The 26,382-nt window shown below is 43.1% G+C and overlaps 2 protein-coding genes across 2 annotated transcripts; one reads left to right on the plus strand and one right to left on the minus strand.

The window, feature by feature from the left end:
• The first annotated feature begins 10,404 nt into the window (after positions 1–10,404).
• LOC124673946 (adenosine kinase 2-like) lies at positions 10,405–14,805 on the plus strand. The gene is made up of 13 exons (XM_047209988.1): positions 10,405–10,648; positions 11,202–11,255; positions 11,537–11,583; positions 11,691–11,722; positions 11,837–11,938; positions 12,050–12,117; positions 12,790–12,866; positions 13,140–13,237; positions 13,311–13,381; positions 13,539–13,605; positions 13,689–13,811; positions 14,399–14,459; positions 14,625–14,805. The coding sequence occupies exons 1-13, from the start codon at positions 10,557–10,559 to the stop codon at positions 14,765–14,767; spliced, it is 1,035 nt and encodes a 344-aa protein (XP_047065944.1). The 5' UTR covers positions 10,405–10,556; the 3' UTR covers positions 14,768–14,805.
• A 728-nt stretch (positions 14,806–15,533) lies between these two features.
• On the minus strand, positions 15,534–15,920 carry LOC124671561 (auxin-responsive protein SAUR50-like). The gene has a single exon (XM_047207921.1). It carries the CDS (start codon positions 15,918–15,920, stop codon positions 15,534–15,536), a length of 387 nt encoding a protein of 128 aa, XP_047063877.1.
• Between the last annotated feature and the right edge of the window lie 10,462 nt (positions 15,921–26,382).

Genomic DNA, 26,382 nt, shown 5'->3' on the forward strand with positions numbered 1-26,382 from the left:
GTATTAACCGAAACATTAGTACATGTGTGATATGTAAACAACAAAGAGTCCCTAGTATGCCTCTTAAACTAGCTTGTTGATTAATGGATGATTAGTTTCATAATCATGAACATCGGATGTTATTAATAACAAGGTTATATCATTGTATGAATGATGTAATGGACACACCCAATTAAGCGTAGCATAAGATCACGTCATTAAGTTATTTGCTATAAGCTTTCGATACATAGTTACCTAGTCCTTATGACCATGAGATCATGTAAATCACTTATACCGGAAAGGTACTTTGATTACATCAAACGCCACTCGCGTAAATGGGTGGTTATAAAGGTGGGATTAAGTATCCTGGAAAGTATGAGTTGAGGCATATGGATCAACAATGGGATTTGTCCATCCCGATGACGGATAGATATACTCTGGGCCCTCTCGGTGGAATGTCGTCTAATGTCTTGCAAGCATATGAATGAGTTCATAAGAGACCACATACCACGGTACGAGTAAAGAGTACTTGTCAGGAGACGAGGTTGAACAAGGTATAGAGTGATACCGATGATCAAACCTCGGACAAGTAAAATATCGCGTGACAAAGGGAATTGGTATCGTATGTGAATGGTTCATTTGATCACTAAAGTCATCGTTGAATATGTGGGAGCCATTATGGATCTCCAGATCCCGCTATTAGTTATTGGTCGGAGTGAGTACTCAACCATGTCCGCATAGTTCGCGAACCGCAGGGTGACACACTTAAAGTTGGATGTTGAAATGGTAGAACTTGAATATGGAATGGAGTTCGAATATTTGTTCGGAGTCCCGGATGAGATCCGGGACATCACGAGGAGTTCCGGAATGGTCCGGAGAATAAGATTCATATATAGGAAGTCATTTTATGAGATTTAAAATGATCCGGAAGGTTCTAGAAAAGTCCGGAAGAAACCACTATGGAAGGCGGAGTCCCAAAGGGACTCCACCTCCATGGCCGGCCAACCCTAGAGGGGGAGGAGTCCCAAGTGGACTCCCCTAAGGGGGACGGCCACCCCCCCCCCACATGGAAGGGGGGAATCCCACCCCAAGTGGGATTCCCACCTTGGGTAGGTTTCCCTATCACATGGAAGGTTTTGGATTCGGGTCTTATTCGGAGACTTGTAGTCCAACACTTGGGGCTTCCACCTATATAATGAGGGCCAAGGGGAGGGGGCCGGCCACCCCAACAAGCACAAGGTGGCCGCACCCCTTAGTTGCCGGTGCCCCCTCTCCCCAAACCCTAGCCGCCCCGCTCCTCCACTTCCCGCACGCTTAGCGAAGCTCCGCCGGGTTTCTCCACCACCACCGACACCACGCCATCGTGCTGTCAGATTCAAGAGGAGCTACTACTTCCGCTGCCCGCTGGAACGGGGAGGTGGACGTCGTCTTCATCAACAACCGAACGTGTGACCAAGTACGGAGGTGCTGCCCGTTCGTGGCGCCGTGATCAAGATCTTCTACGCGCTTTTGCAAGCGGCAAGTGAACGTCTACCGCAGCAACAAGAGCCTCATCTTGTAGGCTTTGGAATCTCTTCAAGGGTGAGACTCAATAATCCCCTCGTTGCTACCGTCTTCTAGATTGCATTTTGGCTTGGATTGCGTGTTCGCGGTAGGAAATTTTTTGTTTTCTATGCAACGAATCCCTACAGCGGTGTCTAGGCGTGTCGCCTCTACAATTATGTTTCTGATTATGCGTGTCCCTAAGGGGTGCCCCTGCCTGGCTTTATATATCAGCCAAGCTAGGGTTTACAAGAGTCCTAGTAGGATTCGTGTTGGAGTCTTCTTTCCTTGTAGTCCAAGTTGAGGCGCGTGCAGGTCCAGCTCGTCGAGTCCTTGTGCTGGTCCAGCTTCATAGTTTGCACCGGGTATGGCAATGTCGAGTACCCGAAGGGTTATGCCCACGCCAGTCGACCCCGTGGAGGAAGATGCATCACCTAGGCCAGCTGATGCTACCGACACACATTGTCAACCAGCTGACGCCGGAAAGGAGGAGCGTGCATGATGTGGTTCTAACCAAGGAGCGGCTACTTCTTGGAGATTCAAATCCCTCGTACCCGGTTTTGACGGCAAGGTGCCCACTAGTTGTGGCTTTACCCCTCAGACTTGATGTTTATTCAGTATGATCACATCTTCGGGCTCTTCCACATGCACCAGCTAGACCGAAACTTGGTTCGCCTGGTATCTCTAAGCATGGCGCACAATATTTTCATGGAGAACACACCGCACATCGCTATCATAGACCCCTTCTACATGACTCCAGCTACCACCCAGAACGAATAGGCGTTTCTCACGAAGTATATGAAGGATTTCTTGGTATTAAATAAGGATAAGCAATGCTTTGGCATACCATATTTCCGTGAATAAGTATTTGGTTACTAAAGTACCCTCTATTACATTCTTTCGTAAATGTCCTTAATAGCCGAGGATGATGGTTTATTTCCAACTGTTTTACGCAGACTCAGGTACTGCAGCCTCATCCTCTTTCACCCGTATCATTTCCATGTCGTTTATCTCAACTCCGGGAGTGATAGGCGGAAATACTACACCGACCTTAGGTCTACTCTTGATAAATCCCTCAACGGTTTCATAGCCGAGGTTTGCATCGATAAACTCTAGCATGAGAACAAAGTTAAAGGTTGCTATGTGTCCAACCACATAACCAATTTCCCCTGCCTCAAGCAATCATCGGATGATAATGGGATGGAGGCCTGGTTTGCCATCCTACAGATGATGGCGATTGTAAGGGATGAGCACGATCTCTTGTTGCCATCTGGTCTTCAGAACAAGTGCGTGAACATGTCGAACACCACCGATGCAAACATGAGAGCCGAGTTATGTGCCATCCAGCGGACCATTAGCACAATACTCTGGAGGGATGTCCTCAATATATAGTGGTGGCTTGTTCCACCATGGTGCCATACTGAGTAATAGCGAGATCGAAGGCCACTTAGAAGATGGATGTGACGAGAGAACATTCAACACGCTCGAGGGCATCCGTCCCTTCCCGTCGAGGAAGACTTGAGTCACAAACTTGTCTCCTGCAAATGTTAGTCATAAAATTACTTAACTATTTTTCATGTTTTTTTCTTTGCACACCTATATGCTATATATCTCTCTATAAATTTACTAAGAAGTTACATTTCTTTGTTGTGTGTGTTTGCACAAATGATGTACTATGTCGTGTACCACGACAGGGTTCCCGGAGTCTGCGAGGACTGGAAAGACTGTAGGAGGAAGATCCACCGTTTCAGCGGTAATAATTACAAGGGGTACACCACTTTGGAGGAGGCGGAAACTCGATACGCCAACTTTCGAGCGCGACAGAGGAGGGAGATGTGGAGGACCCCCTTCGTCGTGTTGATGCTTGCTGCCACCACCTCTCTAGTCTACTATGTCATTGTTGTTTAGATAGGTCTGAACTTATATCTATTTGTGTAATATGTGCTACTTTGAGTCGCGAAGTTTGAACCATATGGTCGACTAGCTACTATCTACACTTGTGTTATGCATGTTATGAACATTTGGCTATGATTATGTTAATGATGTTATTCTGCATGTTATGAACATTTGGTGTATCTGTAGTCTTTGTTGTGATTCTAGAATTTCTATGTATATATTGTGTATATTCTGGTGCATATACATTGCAATTCGTTCAATTTTTTTCTCCTGAAAATGTTACAGCTGACGAAATGGGAGCATTACCATTGGCGGATACGCTGGCGCCAGTGGTAAATACAATTACCCCTGGCGAATTGGAGAAGCGCAAGTGGTAAAAGCTATCCCTGGCGAAATTGCTGAAAGCGTCAATGGTAACCAGGGTTTACCCCCGGTGGTTACGAAACAGCCGGCGGTAGGATGATACCATTGGCGAGGTGGTCGCCGGTGAACAGGAATGCGCCGGCGGTAGCGAAATCTGTGCGCCGGCGGTAAGCAAAATCCTAGTAGTGTTACCTCCACACTATTATACCAATAGTATGCTTTTACGCTAAAGATTGTAATTTAAAATTTTAGATTTTTACTCTATTTTTGACATTTTCATCCCGCTCTTTAATTGTTTTAAGCAGTGTTGAAATGGTCGACACAACTATTCATAGCAAGGGATTTAACCTTTCAACACCCTCTATAGCTGTTGATAGATTCTTATTTGGATGTCTTAGAATATTATTAATTTTTTTTAGGACCAAACTTAAACACGCTTGTTGTTCAATTGGAATTACACTCAGGAATTTGGCCGAAACTCATTTAAATGAGGAAAAGTAGCTAAAAAGCGAGAAAATTCTTAATCTTCTGAAAATGGCCATATAATATGGTTGACTTCGTGTGAAAATTAGAGAGGTGCATAAGGGTATGTTACCCTTAATTTTTAACTTTTATGTTGGACAATTTTATTACACTTTAGATAAAATGTGGAATAATGATTTTTACAAGTGCATACACAGGTTTGAGTCCATCGTCGTTGTTGGAAGGTGAAAGGAGACACCCCATACATATGTACACCCAAGCATGGGTGTGGATGCTTTCACAACCATTGGATGCTTGGAGATTCGGACAAGATGCCAGGTGAGAGAAGTTATTTTGCTTTTTTCCCTCATTTCTATAAAATTGGTGGGTCCCATGAACAGGGGCATAAAGCCACTAGACAAGGCTTTTGACTCCCACGATCCAGCTGCTCGTCTCCTCTCTCACCCAACACGTTCGCAAGCATCCTCTCCTCCTGATTCTCCTCTCTCACCCGACACAGCCTGTCGCGACCAGCATCCTCTCCTCCACCATGTCCCAGTCTACCCTGCGCAGCAGCACCGGCGGCGGATGCGGTGGCGCTGGCTTCGGGGGGAGCGTCGGCGGCACCGGATTCGGGGGCGGCGGCGGATCTGGCTACTCCCAACTGCTCCCAGTCCTCGTGTAACCTTGTAGGTACAGCATCCCCGACGCGACGCCATTGATGATGTGGAACCTCTGGCCTCAGCTCAGGAGCATCTTCGTCTGGTCGGCCAGGTGCTTGTCAAGGCTTCCGTGAGCATGTTGTCGTATACCAGGTCCAGGAGGAGCTCGCCCTTGCACAGGCAGTAGTCGTCTAGCCGAGCATCTGCACGAGGTTTCGGTGCTGGAGCTGGCCGATGGTCACCACCTCGGTGATGAACTCCTCATCCCCATCGTGTAGTGTTGATTTGTGTCCTGTAGTGCTAATGTATCCAAGCTGTATCTCTGATGTTCTTAGCAGCTAGTAATGAAAAATATGTCTGAATAGGTGTGTGTTCCAGCTTGTAGTGTTAGCATCTGTGTTCAGTGCCATCTTGTACTGAACTGGTTTCAGTCGCGCACCAGATTTTTCTTCAGTGTAGAGGACTGTTGTGTTCCAGCTTCTAATGTTAGCTCTTTGCCTAGTTTAGAGCTATCTTGTACATCACTGGTTGCAGCTTGTATCCATCTTTTCGCGAAAACGCAAAAGACTTGCGTTTCGATGCATTGATAGAAAAGAAGGTCATATGTACAAGCCCGAAGCCGGACGAACACCACGCCGTACAACTCGACCCAAGAAAAGGAAAGATAAACCTAGTCTAGGAGAGCAGAAGACGCACACCCCGGGCTCCCGCGTCCGCCCATAGCCGCGCCTCCGCCACGATGTCGTTGAATAGGGACGTCACCGAAGGCCTCGCGTTGTCGAAGACCACCGCGTTTCGATGCTTCCATATCCACCATGCCGTAAGCATGATAACCGACGACTTGCCTTTGCGAAGCTGGCGAGGGGCGGTCCGCACTGCCAGGGACCACCACTCCGCGAAGTCGCCCTCAGCCAAGGGAGGGCTTGAAGTGGATCGGATCCACGACAACACCTCAAACCAAACCATCCTGGAGAACGAGCAGCCTGTGAGAAGATGGCGCATGGTCTCCGTGGACTGGTCGCAGAGCGGGCAGTTGGGGGTATGCGGTAACCCCCGCCTAGCCAGCCTCTCCCCCGCCCAACATCTGTCAAGGCAGGCCAACCACAAGAAGAATTTCACCCTTGGCGGCGCCCAGGATTTCCGGCTCGGCTTCCGAAGCTCGCGGTTATCGCCCCTTGGAAGAGGGCGTCATAGCAAGAACTCGGAGGAGTACTGGCCATCCGGCGTCCATCGCCAAACCATCCTATCCGGATCCGCCGAGAGCTGGGTATCCCTGAGTCGGCACCACAGCTGCACGTACTGCCATAGTGCCAGGGCGTTTGGTGCCCCTACTATGTCGGCGATCCAGGTGCGGTCCATCAGAGCTTGGCGGACCGTACGCGCCTTTCTCCGGCGCTTTGGTACCAGCGCATATACCTCAGGCGCCAACTCCTTCATGGCTTTGCCGTCCAACCATCTGTCCTCCCAGAAGAGGGCGGATTCCCCGTTCCCGGTCACCATGGTGGTGGAGACCGCGAAGGCATCCAACTCCGCCTTCGAGAAGTTCATGTCCAGCCCGCGCCAGGGTCGCAGGGGATCAGTATGCATCCTCCAAATCCACCTTACCCTAAGGCTGGTAGCAGTGCGAGCCAGGTCCGGAATCCCGAGGCCCCCAAGCCTTAGAGGTCGACAGACCCGTGCCCAATTGACATGGCAATGCCCGCCATTGGCATCAGCTCTGCCGGCCCAGAGGAAGCCCCTCAAGGTTTTGTTGACCTGCTTCAGGGTGGTTTTGTTGACCCCCAGCACCATGAGTGGTGCAGCTTGTATCCATCTTGCTCGAATTATGGGATCAAAGCCGTCGTGTGCATCACTGGTTGCAGCATGTACCCATCTTGCTCCAATTTGGGGATCAAAGCCATCTTGTATCACATTTTATCAGTGTAGAGGCATCTTGGTTCGGAATGTTTAGGTTCATTTCCATGGTATGGTTCCAGAGATCTTGTACAGGTTCGAAAGTAATCTCAATTTGCTCACAAAAGTGTTTCTTTGTTTTATTTGTATGAAAATAATTTTCCACGGCGCATCAAATTCTTAGGTACATTTTCATGTAAATGGATCCCTGTGCGAGGTGTAACAGTATAGCTTCATTTTCAGCCCAGTTTTCAAATCAATAAAAAAACTGAGCACAAGAGATGAACAAAGTTGAGCGTGAAGAACTGATCCGAAATCCCCATTTTAATGCGTTAACAAGATCCAAACCGATAACAGTCACCATTTTTGGATAAGAACAGAAATCACTCCATACAACATCAACTGCGAACAAGAAAATTTGGGGAAAATATGAAGAACTTTTGAGAGAGTGAGAGGACGGCACCGCATCCCTCTGCACGTCCATGTGACGCCTGTGCACGGCGCCGGCCGCGGTGATCTCTGGTCAGCACCAGCAGGTTGGCCTCGGCGCGCGTCTCACCGGCACACTGCAGGGCCACAGCCACCTCGCGTTCCAAACCTTCAGCAGCTCCCTCGACGTGGCCACGGTCGCCGGGGACGGCGCCTAAACGACACTCGGCGACATCCTCCAGTGCGACGCCATGATGTGCCAGTCCCGGGCTCCCGGCACATCAGCACATCCATGGAGGCCACGGGGAATCTCATCGGCACCGCATCGACATCTCCGGCGCCCTTGCTCCGCCTCCTGCAGCACGCCGTCTAGGGTGCTGCGCCGCTCCAGCCAAAGACCCCTGCGTGCAAGGGAGGAGCAGGCGCTGGCTACCAAACAGGATTCACCGGCCAGCTACGCCTGGCGGCCGTGAGGTGAGCAGACGAGGAGGCCGTCGGCTACCAGACGGGATTCACCTCTACCAGACGAGAAGGCATACTCTGTCTGCGCGTCGGCGGCGCGGTGTGGACGGCGGCGGCTACAACACGAGGGAAAACAGGGGAGAGAGGTTTGGGATGGAGGAACGAGCCCCTAGCCCCCAACTACTTTCTGGATAGAGACAGCACGTCTCTGCATTGGGTTGTCCCCGACACAACAGCCGACCGTGCCTCGCGGCGAAAAGCCCGGAGAAAAGGAGCCAGCGACGCGACAGGAAAATAGAAGAAGTGAAAGAAAATGTTCCATCTAGCCAAACTTGCACGAATCTCCAGCTCCAAATGAACGGTAAAGAGTACACCCACACCCATGCTTGGGTGTACAAAATCCACACTCTGTTTCATTTTGGTTTCTCTCTTTTATGCTAGAGTCTTATAGGAAACACCACACTATTAAGATGGGCGGTCTCGATGATCTTGAAGAGGTTGTAATCGACATCACATACACATTCTACCACCTCATAATGCCATCACACAAAAGTGGAGAGAGCATATTTTGTGGAGAGATTTTTTGTTTGAGGGATTTCTGTTAAACCATCGCCAGGTTCGGTTCACCGGTTCCACCGATGGATGGACCGGTGGCCACCGAGGTGCACACCGGATGGCATCAAAGTGAGTACTGGTTTCCACTCGGTTGGGCCTTGATGTGTGACCCGCTCGGCACCGGGGCATTCGGCATCATACCCGGTATTGGTATGGTGCGCCGGCTTGCTCGGCTGCCGCTCTCCAACCGTTGTGTGGACCGGTCGACCGACCCATGCGCATCTCCAACCAGTGTGTGGACCGTTCACCGACTTAATACCATCTAGGCACGAGCAAAATCTCCCTAAACGGCTCTCCTGATTCTATAAAAGTCAATTCTTTCTCCTTGAGGAGATTAGGTTAATCGTTCATTCATATCATTGAGCTCTCTCTCACTTCATTTATTGAAACACCAATTCTTGAGGATCCCTCATCGTATCCAACCGAAGTCAAATCCTTTTGGTAGAGAAAGCAAGAGGAGGTCCTGACCACTAAACCAAACATAATTTCCCTTTGAGTTCATGGAGCAAGCTTCTTACTATTAGGTTTGTGGGAAATCGTAGGCGGCTACGGTCACCCGAAAGCGTCCGGGTTGTGGATTTGCTCCGAGAAGAAGTTTGTGACGGTCTGGAGACTATCTTAAAGTCTACCACGAGTGAGCGAACTATTCCTTCGTGGGATAGGCTCCGGAGAAGAAGCTAGGCCTTCGTGGTGTTGAGAATTCCTTCGTGGGATCCCACACCTTTCCAATAAAGTGAACACGGGAATACATCTTTGTCTTCGCGTGTTTCGATTATTCTTAACCGATCTATTTACTTGTGTTATTTACCTTTGTGATAGCCTTCGTGTTTGAAGTGCCTTGTATCATCATCTAGCTTGCCTCACCTAGTTTGCATGGGGCACACTTACATTTTCTAAAGCCTAAAATTGCAAAATAATTTGAAGACAATTTTTTTGAAACTATTCACCCTACCTCTAGGTTACCATCTCTATCCTTTGAAGGTGTCATTTGTCACCATATCTTTTTTGTATGTGCTTCACAAAGAATCCATTTTGTAGCTAAAACTTCTTTTGGCAATATTTTCTGGCATGGCACGATGCACCTCTGTGCCAAAGATGGGCACAATATTATGAACTATGCCATATGTTTATCAGATTATTTTTGAAATTTCTTCATTTTCTTTGTTTTTTAAATGGGGCAAAATGCTCAGCACAATTATTCATATCAATCAATGTATCTTTCAACACCATTTGTGGCTATTGCATAAAATCATACTTGCATTTTTTTTGGAAAGTTTTAGATCAAAGTAGAAAATACAAAGAATTAAAATTTAAATTACTTTGGAGAAATTGGATAAATTTTATTTAAATAGAAAAAAGGTTGCTAGAAAGTGAAAACACCTTAATATTTGAGTAATTTTTTTAGGTGTATTTCACCATGTTCTCCGCACTTCCTAGGAGACCCATTTTGCACTTCGAAATAAAAATTATGCGAAAAATCCCATGTTATGAAGCGCAGATCCAAAGGTTTATCTGGGTGTACCGAGAGATGCATGGCCGACTGCTCGATGACTTGATTGGGGGGCTTTGGAAAATGCATGGCAAAAGTAATTGATGTTTTCTTGTCTCACCTTATTTGTTAAACTTATTATTTGTTTATTGGTTGTGTTGTGATGGACTATGTTATTTATTTGAATTTTTAATTTGTATTTTAACCTTATGATTGTGTATTTCAAATATTTTGGAATTGCAATAATTATTTTAATTATGTTTGGTTTATCTGAAAATTCAGGATAATCATTTTATCCAGGTTTGTCTTTTAGTTTCGACATGTGTTTCCTCATGCAACTTGTTTTTCGATTAATGAAATATATGGTTGCTCTAAAAAAAATCACTTTATCTCGGTTTGTCTTTTAGTTTTCACATGTATTACTTCATGTAACTTGTTTTTCGATTAATAAAATATGTGGTTGCTCAAAAAAAAGGTAACATTGAGTTCATATTCATAATCAAGAGCACAACACAGAAAATTTAGGAAGTTTTCTTGTTTCGGCGTTTCGCAACCTTTGCAGTTTTCTTCAAAATAAACCTTCTCTCTCCTGTCCCCAATAAAGTGATTTTGGAGTTTATTCCCCTTCCGCGAGATGCTCTAAAAAAACAAATTCTCCCAGGAACCAGGTAAACCCAGCACAGCTCTCTCTCACCCGCGGCCGCCGCCGCCGCCGCCGCGTAGCTTGGGCTCGATTGAGGCACGACCGCTAGAGAGGGGGGAAAATGGCGAGCGGAAGCTACGAGGGCGTCCTCCTGGGGATGGGCAACCCCCTCCTCGATATCTCCGCCGTCGTCGACGAAGCCTTCCTCGCGAAGTAATTTGCTCCTTCTCCATCTCATGTATTCTGTCCGTTTTGAGATATGCCTTTCCTGCCAATCATTGAGATATGCATCTCGCCCCAACCCTGTTGGTGTAGTATACTGTATAGGTTTGTTGGGAGTGCCTTATTTGCTTGCACTCCCTAGCTCGAGCTTTAGGTGGTACCTGTGCTGTGCAACTGTGAACAATCTACAGAAACGAGTGTATGACCTTTATAAAATTTAACTGAATGAACAAGATGCAGACAGTATGACCTGTGCTTAACTACAGCTGACCAAATAGATAAATTTTATTTCAGTATCAGGCAGCGCATTTGAACTCTTTCGTTTTCTCTCTTTTGCTTAATTTCATTTTATTGGAAATAAATATATACCTTAGCTGTAACTCAGACCCCGAAAAATAATATCTGCTATTATGCTGTTTCTTCTTCAGAAAGTTTGTCTAAAGGCTCGGACCATGCTGTCTAGGTTGCATGTATCGGAATCAGATGTGCCTGTTCTTGTTATCATGAGCTAACCGACATGTTTTTCTGTGCGCTTGTGTTCTAGGTATGACCTCAAACCGGGCAATTCCATTCTTGCGGAGGAAAAGCACTTGCCCATGTAAGTTTCTTTCTCATGTCTACTTCCCTTGCGTTACCAGATGCTATTGTTGCCAGAACTATATTAACCGCGGACTGGAAACAAAGGCCACATACTGTCACATTCGCCACCTGAAGAAATCAAAACATGTTACTGTTTTGATTTGAGTGGCCAGATATGTACTCGTTTCAAAGTCAGTATGGAAATTGCCTTGTATAACATGTCATAAGTGAGAATGTGTTTCCATGGATGCATCACTGAAGGCTAGAGGTTACTAATATTGTGGTGTGTTGTGGTACTAGGTACGATGAATTGGGTAGCAAGGGCAATACCGAATACATCGCTGGAGGTATTATTTCTGCATCTTTGTGCTAACTGATAAAGTAAATGCAGAAATTTCTGTTACATGGTTTACTTTCTCACAATTTTGTGTTTATTGTGTTTTGATTTTTTCAGGAGCCACTCAGAACTCTATTAGGGTTGCCCAAGTAAGCTAAGAGCAAACTAAGTAAAACAGTGCAGAGCTATTATCCTTCTACCAATCCTGATTATTAATCATATGCTCAGAACTTGGTACAATCCTTATTACATTTTTTTTGTAGTGGATGCTTCAAATTCCTGGTGCAACAAGTTTCATGGGCTGCATTGGGAAGGACAAGTTTGGCGAGGAGATGAGGAACAATGCGCAAACTGCTGGTGTCAATGTAAAATATAACTTAGCCCCCCCCCCCCCCCCGCGCTCTACATCCTATGACGCTCCACTGTCCACTATATTGCACAATGAACCACTTTAACCTTGCCATCTATTTGTTTAGGCCCACTATTATGAGGATGCCAGTGCTCCAACCGGCACATGTGCTGTCTGTGTTGTTGGCGGTGAGAGGTATGTCAACTAGAGTGGTATTTACCTAGTACTGCTCCTAACTTGGCATTAAGCTTCCCTAAAGTTGTAGTCACGATCCTTGTATGAAGGAATATGGAAATGTTTAGCAGTTAAGAACATCTACTTGTCTGTTAAATTTGTCTTGTGACACTCTATCTAGTACTCTAACCTGCAATTGTTTATTTTTGTTTACTAGAAGTGTCCTTTAAAAATGTCTTTTGTTGCACTAGACTGTCTTTCTCTGGTACCATGGTTTTTTCCCTCTTTAAATTGTTTGCGATTTTAATGAGTGATCAATAGTTTTGTGGCGCCTGTAAAAATGTTTCTAGTATGCATGCCATTCTATAAGGTGTTGACATTTACTTGTTCTACATGCGCTTCAACTATTTGCCTTAATATTTGGCAAACAGAGATGGCAAAGGTAACAAAATAAATGGATAATATTAATGCCTGCTGTATTAAATTACAGAAGCCGTGTATCATCAATGAATGTATTGTATTAAATTTGCTAGTCTATTTCATTCCAAACAAAGGTCTTCTGTATCAACATAGATTTTTTTTCTATGCTCATGTCCAGTTCTTAAACGGCTCCATTACGTCTGTGTATGTCCCCTTTGTCCGCCCTCAAATGGATGTGACTTCAGTTTAAACTATTTTCTTCTATGTAACCAGGTCACTTGTTGCAAATTTGTCCGCAGCAAACTGCTACAAGTGTGAACATCTAAAGAGGCCAGAGAACTGGACGCTTGGTAATAAAAATGGCCACTTGAACTCCTCTGTGAATTTTCAGCTTTATGGTCGCTTGATACTGAAAGGTTTATATGCTTTTTGGGATGATGGTACTTTCCGTTTCAAATCTAATATAAATTTTGTGATATGATCGTGTTTGGAGTTATCTGAACACAAATTTAGTACAAGTCAATCTGTTGTTACTCTCTCTAATACTCCGTTTTCTATTTGCACTATATTTTTGTTTGATGATAGAATTCTTTTTCTGACAATTATAATGTCTTTAATTACAGTCGAGAAGGCAAAATATATTTACATTGCTGGCTTTTTCCTTACCGTGTCCCCTGATAGCATTCAACTTGCTGCTGAGCACGCTGCTGCAACTAACAAGGTTAATACTAACCACTAAAAGTAGTCCACCTCTAGTGTTTTTGTTCGACCACAATTGATTGTACTATTTGCAGGTGTTTATGATGAACCTTTCTGCCCCCTTTATCTGTGAGTTTTTTCGTGATGCCCAAGAAAAAGCTTTTCCGTAAGTAATGGACATCACCATGTGATTCTTTTGTTTAATTTTGTGATCGCATTGTGGAACACCTTCAGCTGTATAAAGATATGATTTTCCATGTTACCTGGTTCCATATTTGCAATATTATCAGGAATCTTACTAAAGTTCTTGTTACCAAACTTAGGTATGTCGACTACATATTCGGAAATGAAACAGAAGCAAGGACATTTGCTAAAGTTCGTGGTTGGGAGGTATTCATTTATCACCTAATATTTCATAAGTTGATTAGTTAATCTTGAAGCCTTTGACCAAATATCCCCATAAAAAATCGTAGACTGAGAATGTTGAGGAGATTGCTTTGAAGATCTCACAGTTGCCCAAGGCTTCAGGAACACACAAGAGGATTACTGTTATTACTCAAGGTTGTGATCCAGTAGTTGTGGCTGATGACGGAAAGGTTAATATTCTGCTATATTTGTTCCTGCTGGTTTCATGGACAGGCTTTACATGATCGTGATGATTGTATTCCATTCAAACTGTATATAATGTTTGCAACGGAACACCATCTATACATGAATCCCTGACTGCACAGAACCATCCTAAATTATATGGTATTATGTAAACCAAGCCAGTTTTTTCTATTCTCATCAATTTGGCAACAGTATGCACACAACTGGAGTAGTGTCACACAAAATGCTGATTCTCTGCTAATACTAGGAATGTGCGTCTCATTTTAGCAGAAATCATGATGCATTCTTTAGCGCATATTGCAAAGTCCAGTCTATGCTCTTGTTATGCATGTATTGTGTTGGTTGATGTATGGCCAATTCTTTTTCTTGAAGTTGAAGTCCAATGGGTGATTTGCTTTGAAAGATTGATCTGGTGATTGAAAGCCTTTTTTTTTCACGATTTGGATATTACCATGAGCTTAGCAAGAACCGAACTGCATTTGTCACTACAAATGAGATTACACTTATTGAAGCATTTGTTCCCTGCAAATAGCCTGGATAATCGGCATAACTGTCTTCTATTCTTTGCCTGCAGGTCAAAACTTTTCCTGTGATCCTTTTGCCGAAGGAGAAGCTTGTCGATACTAATGGCGCAGGTATACTTGTACTTCTGTAGAGTGACATTAAAAAATTCATTGAATTGCGTTATTCCCTGGGCTATCCTTTGTCTTGGCATCAACTTCTTACATATTAATCATGGTAATAGCAGAAGCTCACGTACACCTTGCATGTTTGTGATTTGCATCATTTTTTTTCTTCAGGTGATGCCTTTGTTGGAGGGTTTCTCTCCCAGTTGGTTCAGGAGAAGAGCATTGACGAGTGTGTCAGAGCTGCTTGTTACGCTGCGAATGTCGTCATCCAGCATTCTGGCTGCACTTACCCTGAGAAGCCCGACTTCAACTAGACAGACAAGCATCCTGAGAGAGTATATATAATGTATAGGCGACAATACCCGCACAAAAGAAAGGCGACAACGGTTTTATTTTATTTTATTTTGACACTTCCTCTGTATGGCTGTTGTTCCCAGCACAGCAGATCCGCTCTGCGTCGATATTTCTAGCGTCACTTGTGCCCCATATGAACTGCAATTCCAACATGATAGCCTATATGTGTGCAATCTGTATGTGAAGCTTTTCCGTTTGAACTTTGAATGTACCATCTGTTACACGTCAAGGTCATATGGTAATGTTGTTTGCACTACTCACTCTGTTGCATAATTCTTGTCGTGATTTTTAGTTCAAAATTCTTGTCGTGGTTTTCGTTTAAATTTAAATAAAAACCACGACAAGAATTATGGAAAGAAGAGAGTAGCATCTAGGAGCTTGCGTCGACTTGGCCATCACAAATGCTGGAGAAGGCGAGCAGTATGGACCAAAAAGTATGACAGTATCTAGGTGCAACAGTTCAGAGGCTGGATAATCAGGGATAACGAATTAGAGGATGCCGCGCCTTGCACTCTCCAACAATTCAAGTTGGAACGAGTGCCATTCTGCACGGCGGCACTATGCGGCACATCCTTGAAGAATGGGATACAGAGCACGGAGCACCGGAAACTAAATTTCTACAGAGATCGACCCTATACATCTGAGGCCTACGAAATCATGTACCCGGCCAACAATCTCGTTATCTCGGAGCAAATATATGAACCCGGCCGCTCCCGATCCTACGTATCAGCTGCATAGTACCAGCCTCCGGCAGTAGTCGTGCTTGGAGTCGACGTGGCAGAGCACGGCGAGGAAGATGTCCTCGTCGCAGGGCAGGCAGAGCCTGTCGTCGGCGGCGAAGGCGTACTCCTCCCGCGCGCGGTCGTCGAGCAGCTCCCGGAACAGCGGGTGGCCGAGGGAGGACACCCGGACGACGTGCCGCCGCAGCTCCGCCCCGACGTACACCACCGTGTGGCCCCTCGGCACGTCCACCGGGATGGCGGCCTCGTCGTCGCCGGCGTGGAGCTGCGCCCACTCGCCCGCCGTCGGGGCGGCGGCGAGCTTCCTGCACGCGTTCAGGAAGGACGCGAGGAGCCTCCTGTTGCTGCTGGATGAGCGCCGTGCTCCCTTCATGCTGCTGCTTGAACGTCCCGTGCGTACGTGTGTGTTTCTGTGTGGTCGCTAGATGCTGCGCGCGTATATATACAGGCAGGGATGCAACTGGGCATGTGCCTTGTGGATTGGTCGATATTAATGGTTTCAGCCTCAAGGCATGTGCTGTGCAAAATAGACGGTTGAAGGAGGTGGCGTTTCGACGTACGTATGCAAAGAGAAACAAAGATCGATTGTACATCAGTAGTAGTACTACGTCTGAACGGAATGGTATACGCATGTCTAGACGGCAGCTTTGAAAGTGGTTCTCTCAACAGACATGGGGATTCCACCTTATGTCACGCGTCGTTTATGGGGGCAACTCTACTTGCATGGTAACCCTGCGAGCCATTGCTGAAAATTACCTGGATTTGCCTCATGAATAAATTCGCTATATTTAGTGTGCAAACGAGTCGAATTCGAGCGAGTAAAAACTAGGCCAAGCTCAGCTCATACTGAACTTCAAAGTGAGCTCATACCGTGTGGAGTGAAAGATCGAGCTATGAAATTTACTCATACTCAGCTTGTAACAATGGCGAGTCGATCTCAAACTAGTTTTGAGCTATGGAAAACAATAATTTTTTAATTTCTTTTTTTGCATATGTAAAAGAAAGAAAGAAAGAAAGAAAGAAAGAACATCCACAACATATAGAAGGAATAAGTTAAAATTTTGGATTTGCTTAATTAAATTTCATCCGTAATTAGAAGGAATAAGTTCAATGCACATCATATAGGGTAACAAATTATCATGTACTATTTTTCTTTTTGTATACTATTGCATATGTTCCGAAATATAAACCTTTTTAGAAAGCTAAAGGCCTATTATTTAGATCGAAGGTAGTATATATAATAACATAATTATGATGTGAGCGATCGTCCTTAGTCGAGCAAGCTAGTGCTGACTCAAGATAGCTAATTTTCGGTCCAAACTATAAAAGATACACACTACGGGAACCACTCAAGGTGCCGACGGTAAAATATCGGGGCCGTCCGCACAGGACTCGTTCCGGCCAGGCCAGCAGGTCAGCCGTCGGCACAGGTAAACCGTCGGCACATGAAGGTCTGTGCCGACGGCAACCGTCGGCACAGTTTCGGCCGTCGGCACAGCCTCTCCGCCGTGACGGCGAGCTAACAGCGTCAGGCCTGTGCCGACGGCAAAGCCGTCGGCACATATTTAAGTCCTGTGCCGACGGCAAAGCCGTCGGCATAGCTCTTTTCCATTTTACCACATTAAACTTCAAAAAATCATAACTAAATCATTATAATTCAGAAAAATACAAATAATATATCAAAATTTTCAGAAAAATAAGTTCTATCTTGGAAAAATATCAAACTTGGAATATTTGAAATATCTCAAAGAACCTTCTCAAAAATGAGCTATCATATCCGATGTTTTATGGCTTTCACACAGAACAACCGATGTTATGGATAGAATCGCGGCATAGTTTGTGATAATGTGCCCATATTGTGCACACATGTGCATATTGGGATGTCTTACGATATTGCAGGAGCAAGTTTTCCATTTCATCGCACGAAAAAACCATTTTCCATTTTTGAGGTGCCGAAAACGGGGTGTTTTGTGAAGCAACCACCAAATTAAAGATTCACATTGGTACCAACACATTTTTCAAAAATACTAGACCAACTAAGATGCAAAATTTCTCAACCGGTGTATCTGGAACCTTTCCGTCCACCCCTCATGAAAAAGACAAATTCCTGCCGAATCGGTAGGAGGCCGACCAGATTTGAACTACAGGTACATGATATATTGCTCAAGATTTTTTGTAAAAATTATTTTTAGATTCACAACATGCTATTTCATCAGAGATCTAGTGCAAGTATAGCGAGCCTCAGCCCCGGGCAAAGGATCTTCATGCCCACCGTTTTGAATATAGTTTGAAACGGGCATAAAAAAATTCGAAAACGATCCAAACAATGTGAAACCTTCGCGTGGTGTCATATTATGTGTCATAGTTGCAAGGAAAAATATAAAAGTTGGAAAATTGTGAAAATCACAAAAAATCCTTCACAAAATGAACTATCATGTTCGAGGTTTCATGACATTTAGGTCAAACGACCAATGTTATGGATATAATCGCGGCATAGTTTGTGATAATGTGCCCATATTGTGCACACATGTGCATATTGGGACGTCTTACGATATTGCAGGAGCAAGTTTTCCATTTCATCGCACGAAAAAACCATTTTCCATTTTTATGTGCCGAAAACGGGGTGTTTTGTGAAGCAACCACCAAATTAAAGATTCACATTGGTACCAACATATTTTTCAAAAATACTAGACCAACTAAGATGCAAAATTTCTCAACCGGTGTATCTGGAACCTTTCCGTCCACCCCTCATGAAAAAGACAAATTCTTGCCGTATCGGTAGGAGGCCGACCAGATTTGAACTATAGGTACATGATATATTGCTCAAGATTTTTTGTAAAAAATATTTTTAGATTCACAACATGCTATTTCCGATCCAGTGCAAGTTTAGCGAGCCTCAGCCCCGGGCAAAGGATCTTCATGCCCACCATTTTGAATATAGTTTGAAACGGGCATAAAAAATTCGAAAACGATCCAAACAATGTGAAACCTTCGCGTGGTGTCATATTATATGTCATAGTTGCAAGGAAAAATATTAAAGTTGGAAAATTAAGAACATCACAAAAAATCCTTCACAAAATGAGCTATCATGTTCGAGGTTTCATGATATTTAGGTCAAACGACCAATGTTGTGGATAGAATCGCGGCATAGTTTGTGATAATGTGCCTATATTATGCACACATGTGTATCTTGAGATGTCTTACAATGTTGCCGGAGGAAATTTTCCTTTTCATTGCGCGAAAAAGCCATTTTCCATTTTTGAGGTGCCGAAAACGGGATGTTTTATGAAGCAACCACCAAATTAAAGATTCACATTGGTACCAACACATTTTTCAAAAATACTAGACCAACTAAGATGAAAAATTTGTCAACCGATGTATCTGGGACTTTTCCGTCCACCCCTCATGAAAAAGACAAATTCCCGCTGAATCGGTAGGAGGCCGGCCAGATTTGAACTATAGGTACATGATATATTGCTCATGAATTTTTGTAAAATTTATTTTTAGATTCAAAACATGCTATTTCATTAGAGATCCAGTGCAAGTTTAGCGAGCCTCGGCCCCGGGCAAAGGATCTTCATGCCCACCGTTTTGAATATAGTTTGAAACAGGCATAAAAAATTCGAAAACGATCCAAACAATGTGAAACCTTCACGTGGTGTCATATTATATGTCATAGTTGCAAGGAAAAATATTAAAGTTGGAAAATTAAGGACATCACAAAAAATCCTTCATAAAATGAGCTATCATGTTCGAGGTTTCATGATATTTAGGTCAAACGACAAATGTTGTGGATAGAATCGCGGCATAGTTTGTGATAATGTGCCTATATTATGCACACATGTGTATCTTGAGATGTCTTACAATGTTGCCGGAGGAAATTTTCCTTTTCATCGCGCGAAAAAGCCATTTTCCATTTTTGAGGTGCCGAAAACGGGATGTTTTGTGAAGCAACCACCAAATTAAAGATTCACATTGGTACCAACACATTTTTCAAAAATACTAGACCAACTAAGATGAAAAATTTGTCAACCGATGTATCTGGGACTTTTCCGTCCACCCCTCATGAAAAAGACAAATTCCTGCCGAATCGGCAGGAGGCCGGCCAGATTTGAACTACTGGTATATGATATATTGCTCATGAATTTTTGTAAAATTTATTTTTAGATTCAAAATATGATATAGATGTCATATTTGGATTCCTCTCATTTTTCTAATCGATTTAGACATATTATTTGTCAAATTTTGATTTACAGATTTAAAGATATTAATTATTCCATATTAAATAAAAAAGAAAAAATAAATCATTTTATTGTCCATTTGAATTCAAGATTAATATACTTATTCTTGTATTTTACGGAGGTAATTGTTTGGAATTCAAAAAATAATGATGTGCAACAGCAAGTAATAAGGGTTAATAGTATTGATATGGCATTATTGTCAACAAGGTGTCATTTCTTTCATGGAATCTAGTCTCAATGGAACCATGCTAGGGGTGGAGTAGTGTGAGGATGGGTGACTGACCGGGAAGTTTAACCATGAGTGAAATTTGACCTAATATTAAGTGTAGTTAGAGTTAGAATGGTGGACGTGAGAGATTTTAAAAATTAGGAAAAAAAAATTGAATTTTTTTTTTTGAAAAATTTGATTTTTTTTTGAAAAAATCGAGCCAGAATTACCAAATGGCGTTATTTCTATGCCGACGGCTTGCCGTCGGCACTGTGCCGACGGTAACTTTGACTGTGCCGAGGCGTTATTATGCCGACGGCAAGGTGCCGACGGCAGCCGTCGGCACAAGCCTGTGCCGAAGGCAAGGCAAGCTGTGCCGACGGCCGCCGGCCATCGGCACCTTGACTGGTTCCCCTAGTGACATACACGGCTCATTTCTTTTCAAGCCAATCTCGAGTGAAGCTAAAAGACGAGTCGATTCCGAGCTGCTCATGAGTGTCGAGCTTTTGTTACCGCCTTAAGCGTGTACACCATGAGACACAGAGAGTATCCTGCCTACCTTTCTATATATGGATAATCGAAGCAGTGCTAGCTCCCAAATTCTGCTACGATAGATCGCAATTCTGGTCAAATGTGTGTGCCTTGCAGCCTGGCGCAATGACAGCGATCGGCTTGATAGCTCGCGCATGTTGACCACGCAATATATGGCCAGAGCAAACACAGAAGATACTACTAAAATAAACAGTATCATTTATACAAGGCAGTCCTTGGACGCATGGAGATGGTACTACGTAGTCCTTTCATCCTCCTCCCGTCGTCTTTCTGCGTCGATCCGTCGGCTGGGAAAGAGGTCAGTACGGGCCGGCAACGAACCAAAAGGATGGATATCGATGTCATCCAAGTACAGCCGCGCCGAAGATTCTCGACCCAATAATGCATGCGCGCGAGGAGGATCGGTCAGAGTAATAACGAACCGCGTCTCGAAGTTGTCGACGGAGTTAGAGATTCTTGCACACATCGCTTTGAGGTCGAGAAATTAAAGGGGATAAGGGTGCGTGACGGTGCGGTGAGGCGGACGGGGCTCGCGGAACGGGGCGGCGGCGGCGGCGGCATTCATGGCGGTGAAAGGAAGCTCCGTTGGAACTGCTCCTCACTCCCCGGAGCTACCTATATCGGCCGAGCGGTACGTCGCCAGCTTTACCCTTTCGCTTTTCGAGGTGAAGAAGAAGAAATAACAGCGCATCGTGATCGTCCATGGGGTTAGGGGCGGCGGCATGGAAGAAGCTCTGCCGGCACGGCATATATGGCGCACGAGGTGGTGAGGAGAAAACGGTCCAGGAAGGAGGCTCTCAACCCGTAGCAGCCTGGTGGTGTGGAGCAGGCCCAGGAGAAACAATTCGGCTGTATAGTGGATTTTTTCTCAAAAAAAGAACACCTATCTATTAACACAGAGCAAAGAACCCAAAATAAATAAAAATTCATAAATAAGTCACTGGACTACCTAGCGATGACTACAAGCACTAGAGTGAGCTGAATACGCCCAGCCATCCTCGGCCCTTTCTCATTGAAGTCAGGAAAAATTTGATGTAATAGAGCTTGTTGTAATAGACAGACGAGAAATCTTCGTGCTAAGATCCCAGAGGACCAACACACCATAGCAGCAACTATCACCGAAGATGAAAACCGTAGATAGAAAGAGTCTGACCTGCAACCACACCAACGAAGGCGAAAACCGACGAGATCCCATAAGATCTACCAGACATACAACTTTCGTGCTCTAACATATATCAAACATCTATTTTGGGTTCAGTTCTAACATATCAAATCCACTTGGTTTGACTGGTTGCTAGTCAAAAACTAAATGATCATAGAGCCTTTGGTTGACTGGTTGGTAGTCATATCATGGTGTAAGCATGTGCCAACTCAAACCAATAAAGTATCAAAGGAGAATATCACAATATTATACTTCTATGATAGAAATAACACATGATTCTTTCAATGGCACATTAAGCACTCTCAGATATTTGAGACAAGTCATGATGCAACAATAAATACTAAGCATATCATAAAAATAACATCCAATATTACATGCCGAATTCTATGCCACAATCTAGATAAGCTTCCTTTTGCATCACTATAAGCATGAAACATTTTACTCGTATCCAACGACAATCATCTTATTTAAAACAACTATCGTAGCTAATAATAAATATGGTCCAGAGAGTTAATCATACATGAATAAAGAACACTAACAATATCTGAACAAAATAAAAATAGAAAATCAAGAGCTAAACGCAGTACTAGCAAACTAGAGTACTCGCAGAACAATAAGAGGGAAAACTAGAGTGTTCTATGCAATTAAAACGGAGCGTCTCTCTCTCCCACACAAGGATACTAGAATCCAACCATATGCTACAACAAACAAAACAAAAGAAAACAAAAAACAAAAATAAAGACGCTCCAAGAACAACACATAGCATATGAAGCAATAAAAATATAGTGTCTTGAAAGATGACCTGATATTTTTGTTGATGAAGAAGGGGATGCCTTGAGCATCCCCAAGCTTTGAAGTTTGTACCTCTTGGATATTTCTTGGGGTGGCAGGGCCATCCCAAGCTTGAGCTTTTGTTCATTCTTCATCTCATTACATCATTCTTCTCTTCCTACACTTGAAAACTTACTTCATACAAAATTTCACATAATTCTTATTAGCAGCATTAGTGCAATCAAAATAACAAATCCACTTGAATTTAGTTCTAACATATATAAAACATCTATTTAAACATTAGCTAATGTAGCAGCTTCTTAAAAAAGCTCTTTCTCTCAAAGAACTCAAAAGAAAAGATATTAAGAGGCAAATGCAAATAGTGGCAGAAATCTGTCAAAACAGAACAGTAGGTAAAGATCGATTTTTTTCGAAGATCTTCCGTTGCTCGGATCGAAAAGTGTTCTACTAACGAAAGTTAGATAATAACCTGGGGCATATTCTCAAAATTGGCAGCTCAAAATTACGTACTGGGTAGGAGTACGGAGTTTTATGGTAACAACACAAAATCTGTTTTTAGACAGCAACTTCCCCAAATCTTACTTTTCCTATTAGAGGATACTCTTGGCACAAAAAACGAAATAAAAATAATAAGAAAAGGTTATTATAGAGGCAACAACTTCCAATACTCAACAAACGAAAATTACAGAAAATAAACATGGATTGCCTCCCATAAGCGCTTTTCTTTAACTCCTTTCAGCTAGGCGCAGTAGTTTGAGAAGATGCTCACATAATAAATATAAATTGAAGTAAAAGAGAGCATCAAGAAGCAAATATAAAGAAAATTTAAGTCTAACCCACTTTATATGCATAGAAATCTTGTAAGAAAATAAATCGAAGAAGCACATAGTAACAAGCATGGGTAGGTAAAACAAGTGCAACTTCAAAAATTTCAGCATATAGAAAGGTGTTTTAGTAACATGAAAACTTCTACAACCATTTTTTTCTCTCTCATAATAACTTTCAGTAGCATCATGAATAAACTCAACAATATAACTATCACATAAAACAATCTTATAATGAGCCACATGCATAAAATAATTATTACTCTCCATATAAGCATAGTTATTCTTATTAATTGTAGTGGGAGCAAATTCAACAAAATAGCTATCATTATTATTCTGATCACCATAATCATCAAATATAGTAGGCATATTGTAATCATAATTACTTTTCTCCTCAATAGTAGGTGTACTGAAAATAACATATTCATTATTGTAATCATCATATATTGGAGGCATATTATCATCAAAGTAAATTTGCTCCTCCATGCTTGGGGGACTAAAAATATCATGCTCATGAAAACCAGCTTCCCTAAGCTTAGACTTTTCCAATACATTGGCAATAATGGTGTTCAAAGAATTCATACTAATAACATTGCTACTAGCATGCAAATAAAGTTTCATAGGTTTTCTAATTTTTTCTTCAAACACCTCATGTCCTAACTCAATATAAATACTATAAAGCTCTCTAATTTTTGTTGTTGTTTTCTATTAAGCCTAACTAGTGAAAATAAAAAAAGAAACAAAAAGATATAATTGCAGAATCTAAAGGAAATAACTTCGAGCACTCACCAGTAACTAAAAGACTTAGTAGCCAGAGGATGTGAGTACCTTTTACCTTACCTCCCGGAAACGGCGCCAGAAAAGAGCTTAATGTCTATGCACGCTTCTATTCTTGTAGACAGTGTTGGGCCTCCAAGTGCAGTTTGTATAACAGCAGCAAGTTTCCATTAAGTGGATCACCCAAGGTTTATCGAACTCAGGGAGGTAGAGGTCAAGGTTATCCCTCTCAAGCAACCCTGCAATTACGACACAAGAAGTCTCTTGTGTCCCCAACACACCCAATACACTTATCAGGTGTATAGGTGCACTAGTTCGGCGAAGAGATAGTGAAATACAAGTAATATGAATGATTATGAGTAGTAATTGCAATCTGGAATAAAAATGGCAACAAGCAAACAAGTAAAAATTATCATTATATTATTATACATGTGTTTCTGCTCTCTGTCCTGTTATGTTATGACCAAAAAATTCTCACCCTTTTACGTCTATTTTTGAACGCACCAGATCTATTTTGTATGTGTTCTACTGCTGATACCAAGTTTGTCTTCTTTGGCAGAGTAGGGAGAGAACTCATTGGAATGCCTTTGATCAGTCTCCTACGCCATGGCCAAGCACCTGGTGCGCCACTTGAACAGATTGTTGAGCATGCCGGGGAATTGTTCTACCTTAGGAGAACTAGCTTCCATAATATGGCGCAAGTTTCTTTTCATTGTCTCACTTTCTAACAAGTCTTTCACAACTGAGGAAGGGAATCTATCCATAGCATTCTTTGCCTAAGAGGCTTAAAAGTTCTGCATAACCAGGAGATTGCAAGGGTCTACTTCAAGACAAGGTGATCCTTTTCTATCTATACTTGTGTGACAGCTGATGTTGCCATGGTATACAAGAACGATGATTGCAAAGCCTGCAAAACCTGTACCTGCAAGTGAGAAGGCTGAACCAGTGTGCAAAATCATTCCTTGGTTATCCACCTTGATAGTACACATACTGGTCAAAAGTGTTAGTGTTAGTGTCTGTGATCTTAAAATGAGATCACGCTCTGATTACTTGCTGCTCATCCATATGTAGCACTATTTGATTTTGAAACCAAATGGGCCTAGATCTACAATGTAAGTGTATGATAGACTTAATAGTGCATGGACTAAGCATGACCTTTTTAGGCCAAAATATTGTTTGGCTCTTGAGATTAAGCACCATAGTTTCATTTCCACTTGAACAATATGGCGGAGGCAGACATGAGATTATTTCTTTGGTACCCAAACATAATATTTCTATATCTACCTTAACTTTTTTTCTAAACGTTTAATCATAATTGTTTGTCTTCAAATACACCAGAGTCCAGAGAGGTACTTCGTCTCAGTTCATCGTTTTGTGCATTGGGTATCTGCATGGGTCTTACAGAGCTGACTAGATTGACAACATAGGATGCTGACCGAGAAGCACATTGGACATATGCATGGGTGTTATGAACAAGAGTGCAAATTCCCCATGGTAGGATGCGGACAGGGAAGAAGCATGTGGAGCGTTACATGGGTTTTGAACAAGGGTGCAAGTTCCCTGCTTGATTTGCAGCAGTTGTACCTTCGAATGTGCTTCCCCTGCTTGATTAGCGTTTTCGTAGTATGACAGACCTACCAATCAAAGACTGTTCACTTATTGTTCTTCCTTTTGCACACTAATGTTGATTATTGGCTGGCTTCTGACGTTGATGCTACTATGACTGGTACATGGGGCACTCAGTCAATGGATTCTTGATACTTTAGACTACCTCTTACATAGTAGAGAAATATCAATGACTCCACAATGCCCTTAGTAGAGAAATAGCAGGAACTCTATTAATATAGTTGTGCATAGCACTTTGGTATTACCTATGTGCTGAACGCCTGAACCTGATGATGTCATTTATGTGTGGAAGCCTTTATGTATTTATAAATTGCTACGAGTAACCTTTCTATAGCATCTCAGCTGAATCATTTTTGTAAATGTTTATTCCTTCAATTTCCATGTCATTATATCTGGTTAAACCGTCATTCTAAATGCTTGCTCATTCCAATTTGTCCGCCGGAGGCGGGCAAGCGCGCGGCAAGCCGCGCCTTCCTACCTAGTATTACAGATAGCAACATGTATGTGTTTGTTAACCAGCTTGTTATTTCGTCTAGAAGAGACAGGAACAATAAAAATAGCTTGATCAAAGATGATGACGAGCTGGCAGAAAGGCCATTACTCGGGATGCTGATCTTAAGAAGGCGTCAAAAATAAAATAAAAAAATACAGTC

The sequence above is a fragment of the Lolium rigidum genome, chromosome 7 (genome assembly GCF_022539505.1).
Source record: "Lolium rigidum isolate FL_2022 chromosome 7, APGP_CSIRO_Lrig_0.1, whole genome shotgun sequence".
Taxonomy (NCBI): domain Eukaryota; kingdom Viridiplantae; phylum Streptophyta; class Magnoliopsida; order Poales; family Poaceae; genus Lolium; species Lolium rigidum.

Excerpts from the sequence above, each read along its gene's own strand:
- LOC124673946 (XM_047209988.1), top strand. The coding sequence starts at position 10,557 with ATGGCGAGCGGAAGCTACGAGGGCGTCCTCCTGGGGATGGGCAACCCC. Across the intron at positions 11,256-11,536 it reads GAGGAAAAGCACTTGCCCAT|GTACGATGAATTGGGTAGCA; the intron begins GTAAGTTTCTTT and ends TTGTGGTACTAG. Across the intron at positions 13,812-14,398 it reads TTGTGGCTGATGACGGAAAG|GTCAAAACTTTTCCTGTGAT; the intron begins GTTAATATTCTG and ends CTTTGCCTGCAG.
- LOC124671561 (XM_047207921.1), bottom strand. The coding sequence starts at position 15,920 with ATGAAGGGAGCACGGCGCTCATCCAGCAGCAACAGGAGGCTCCTCGCG.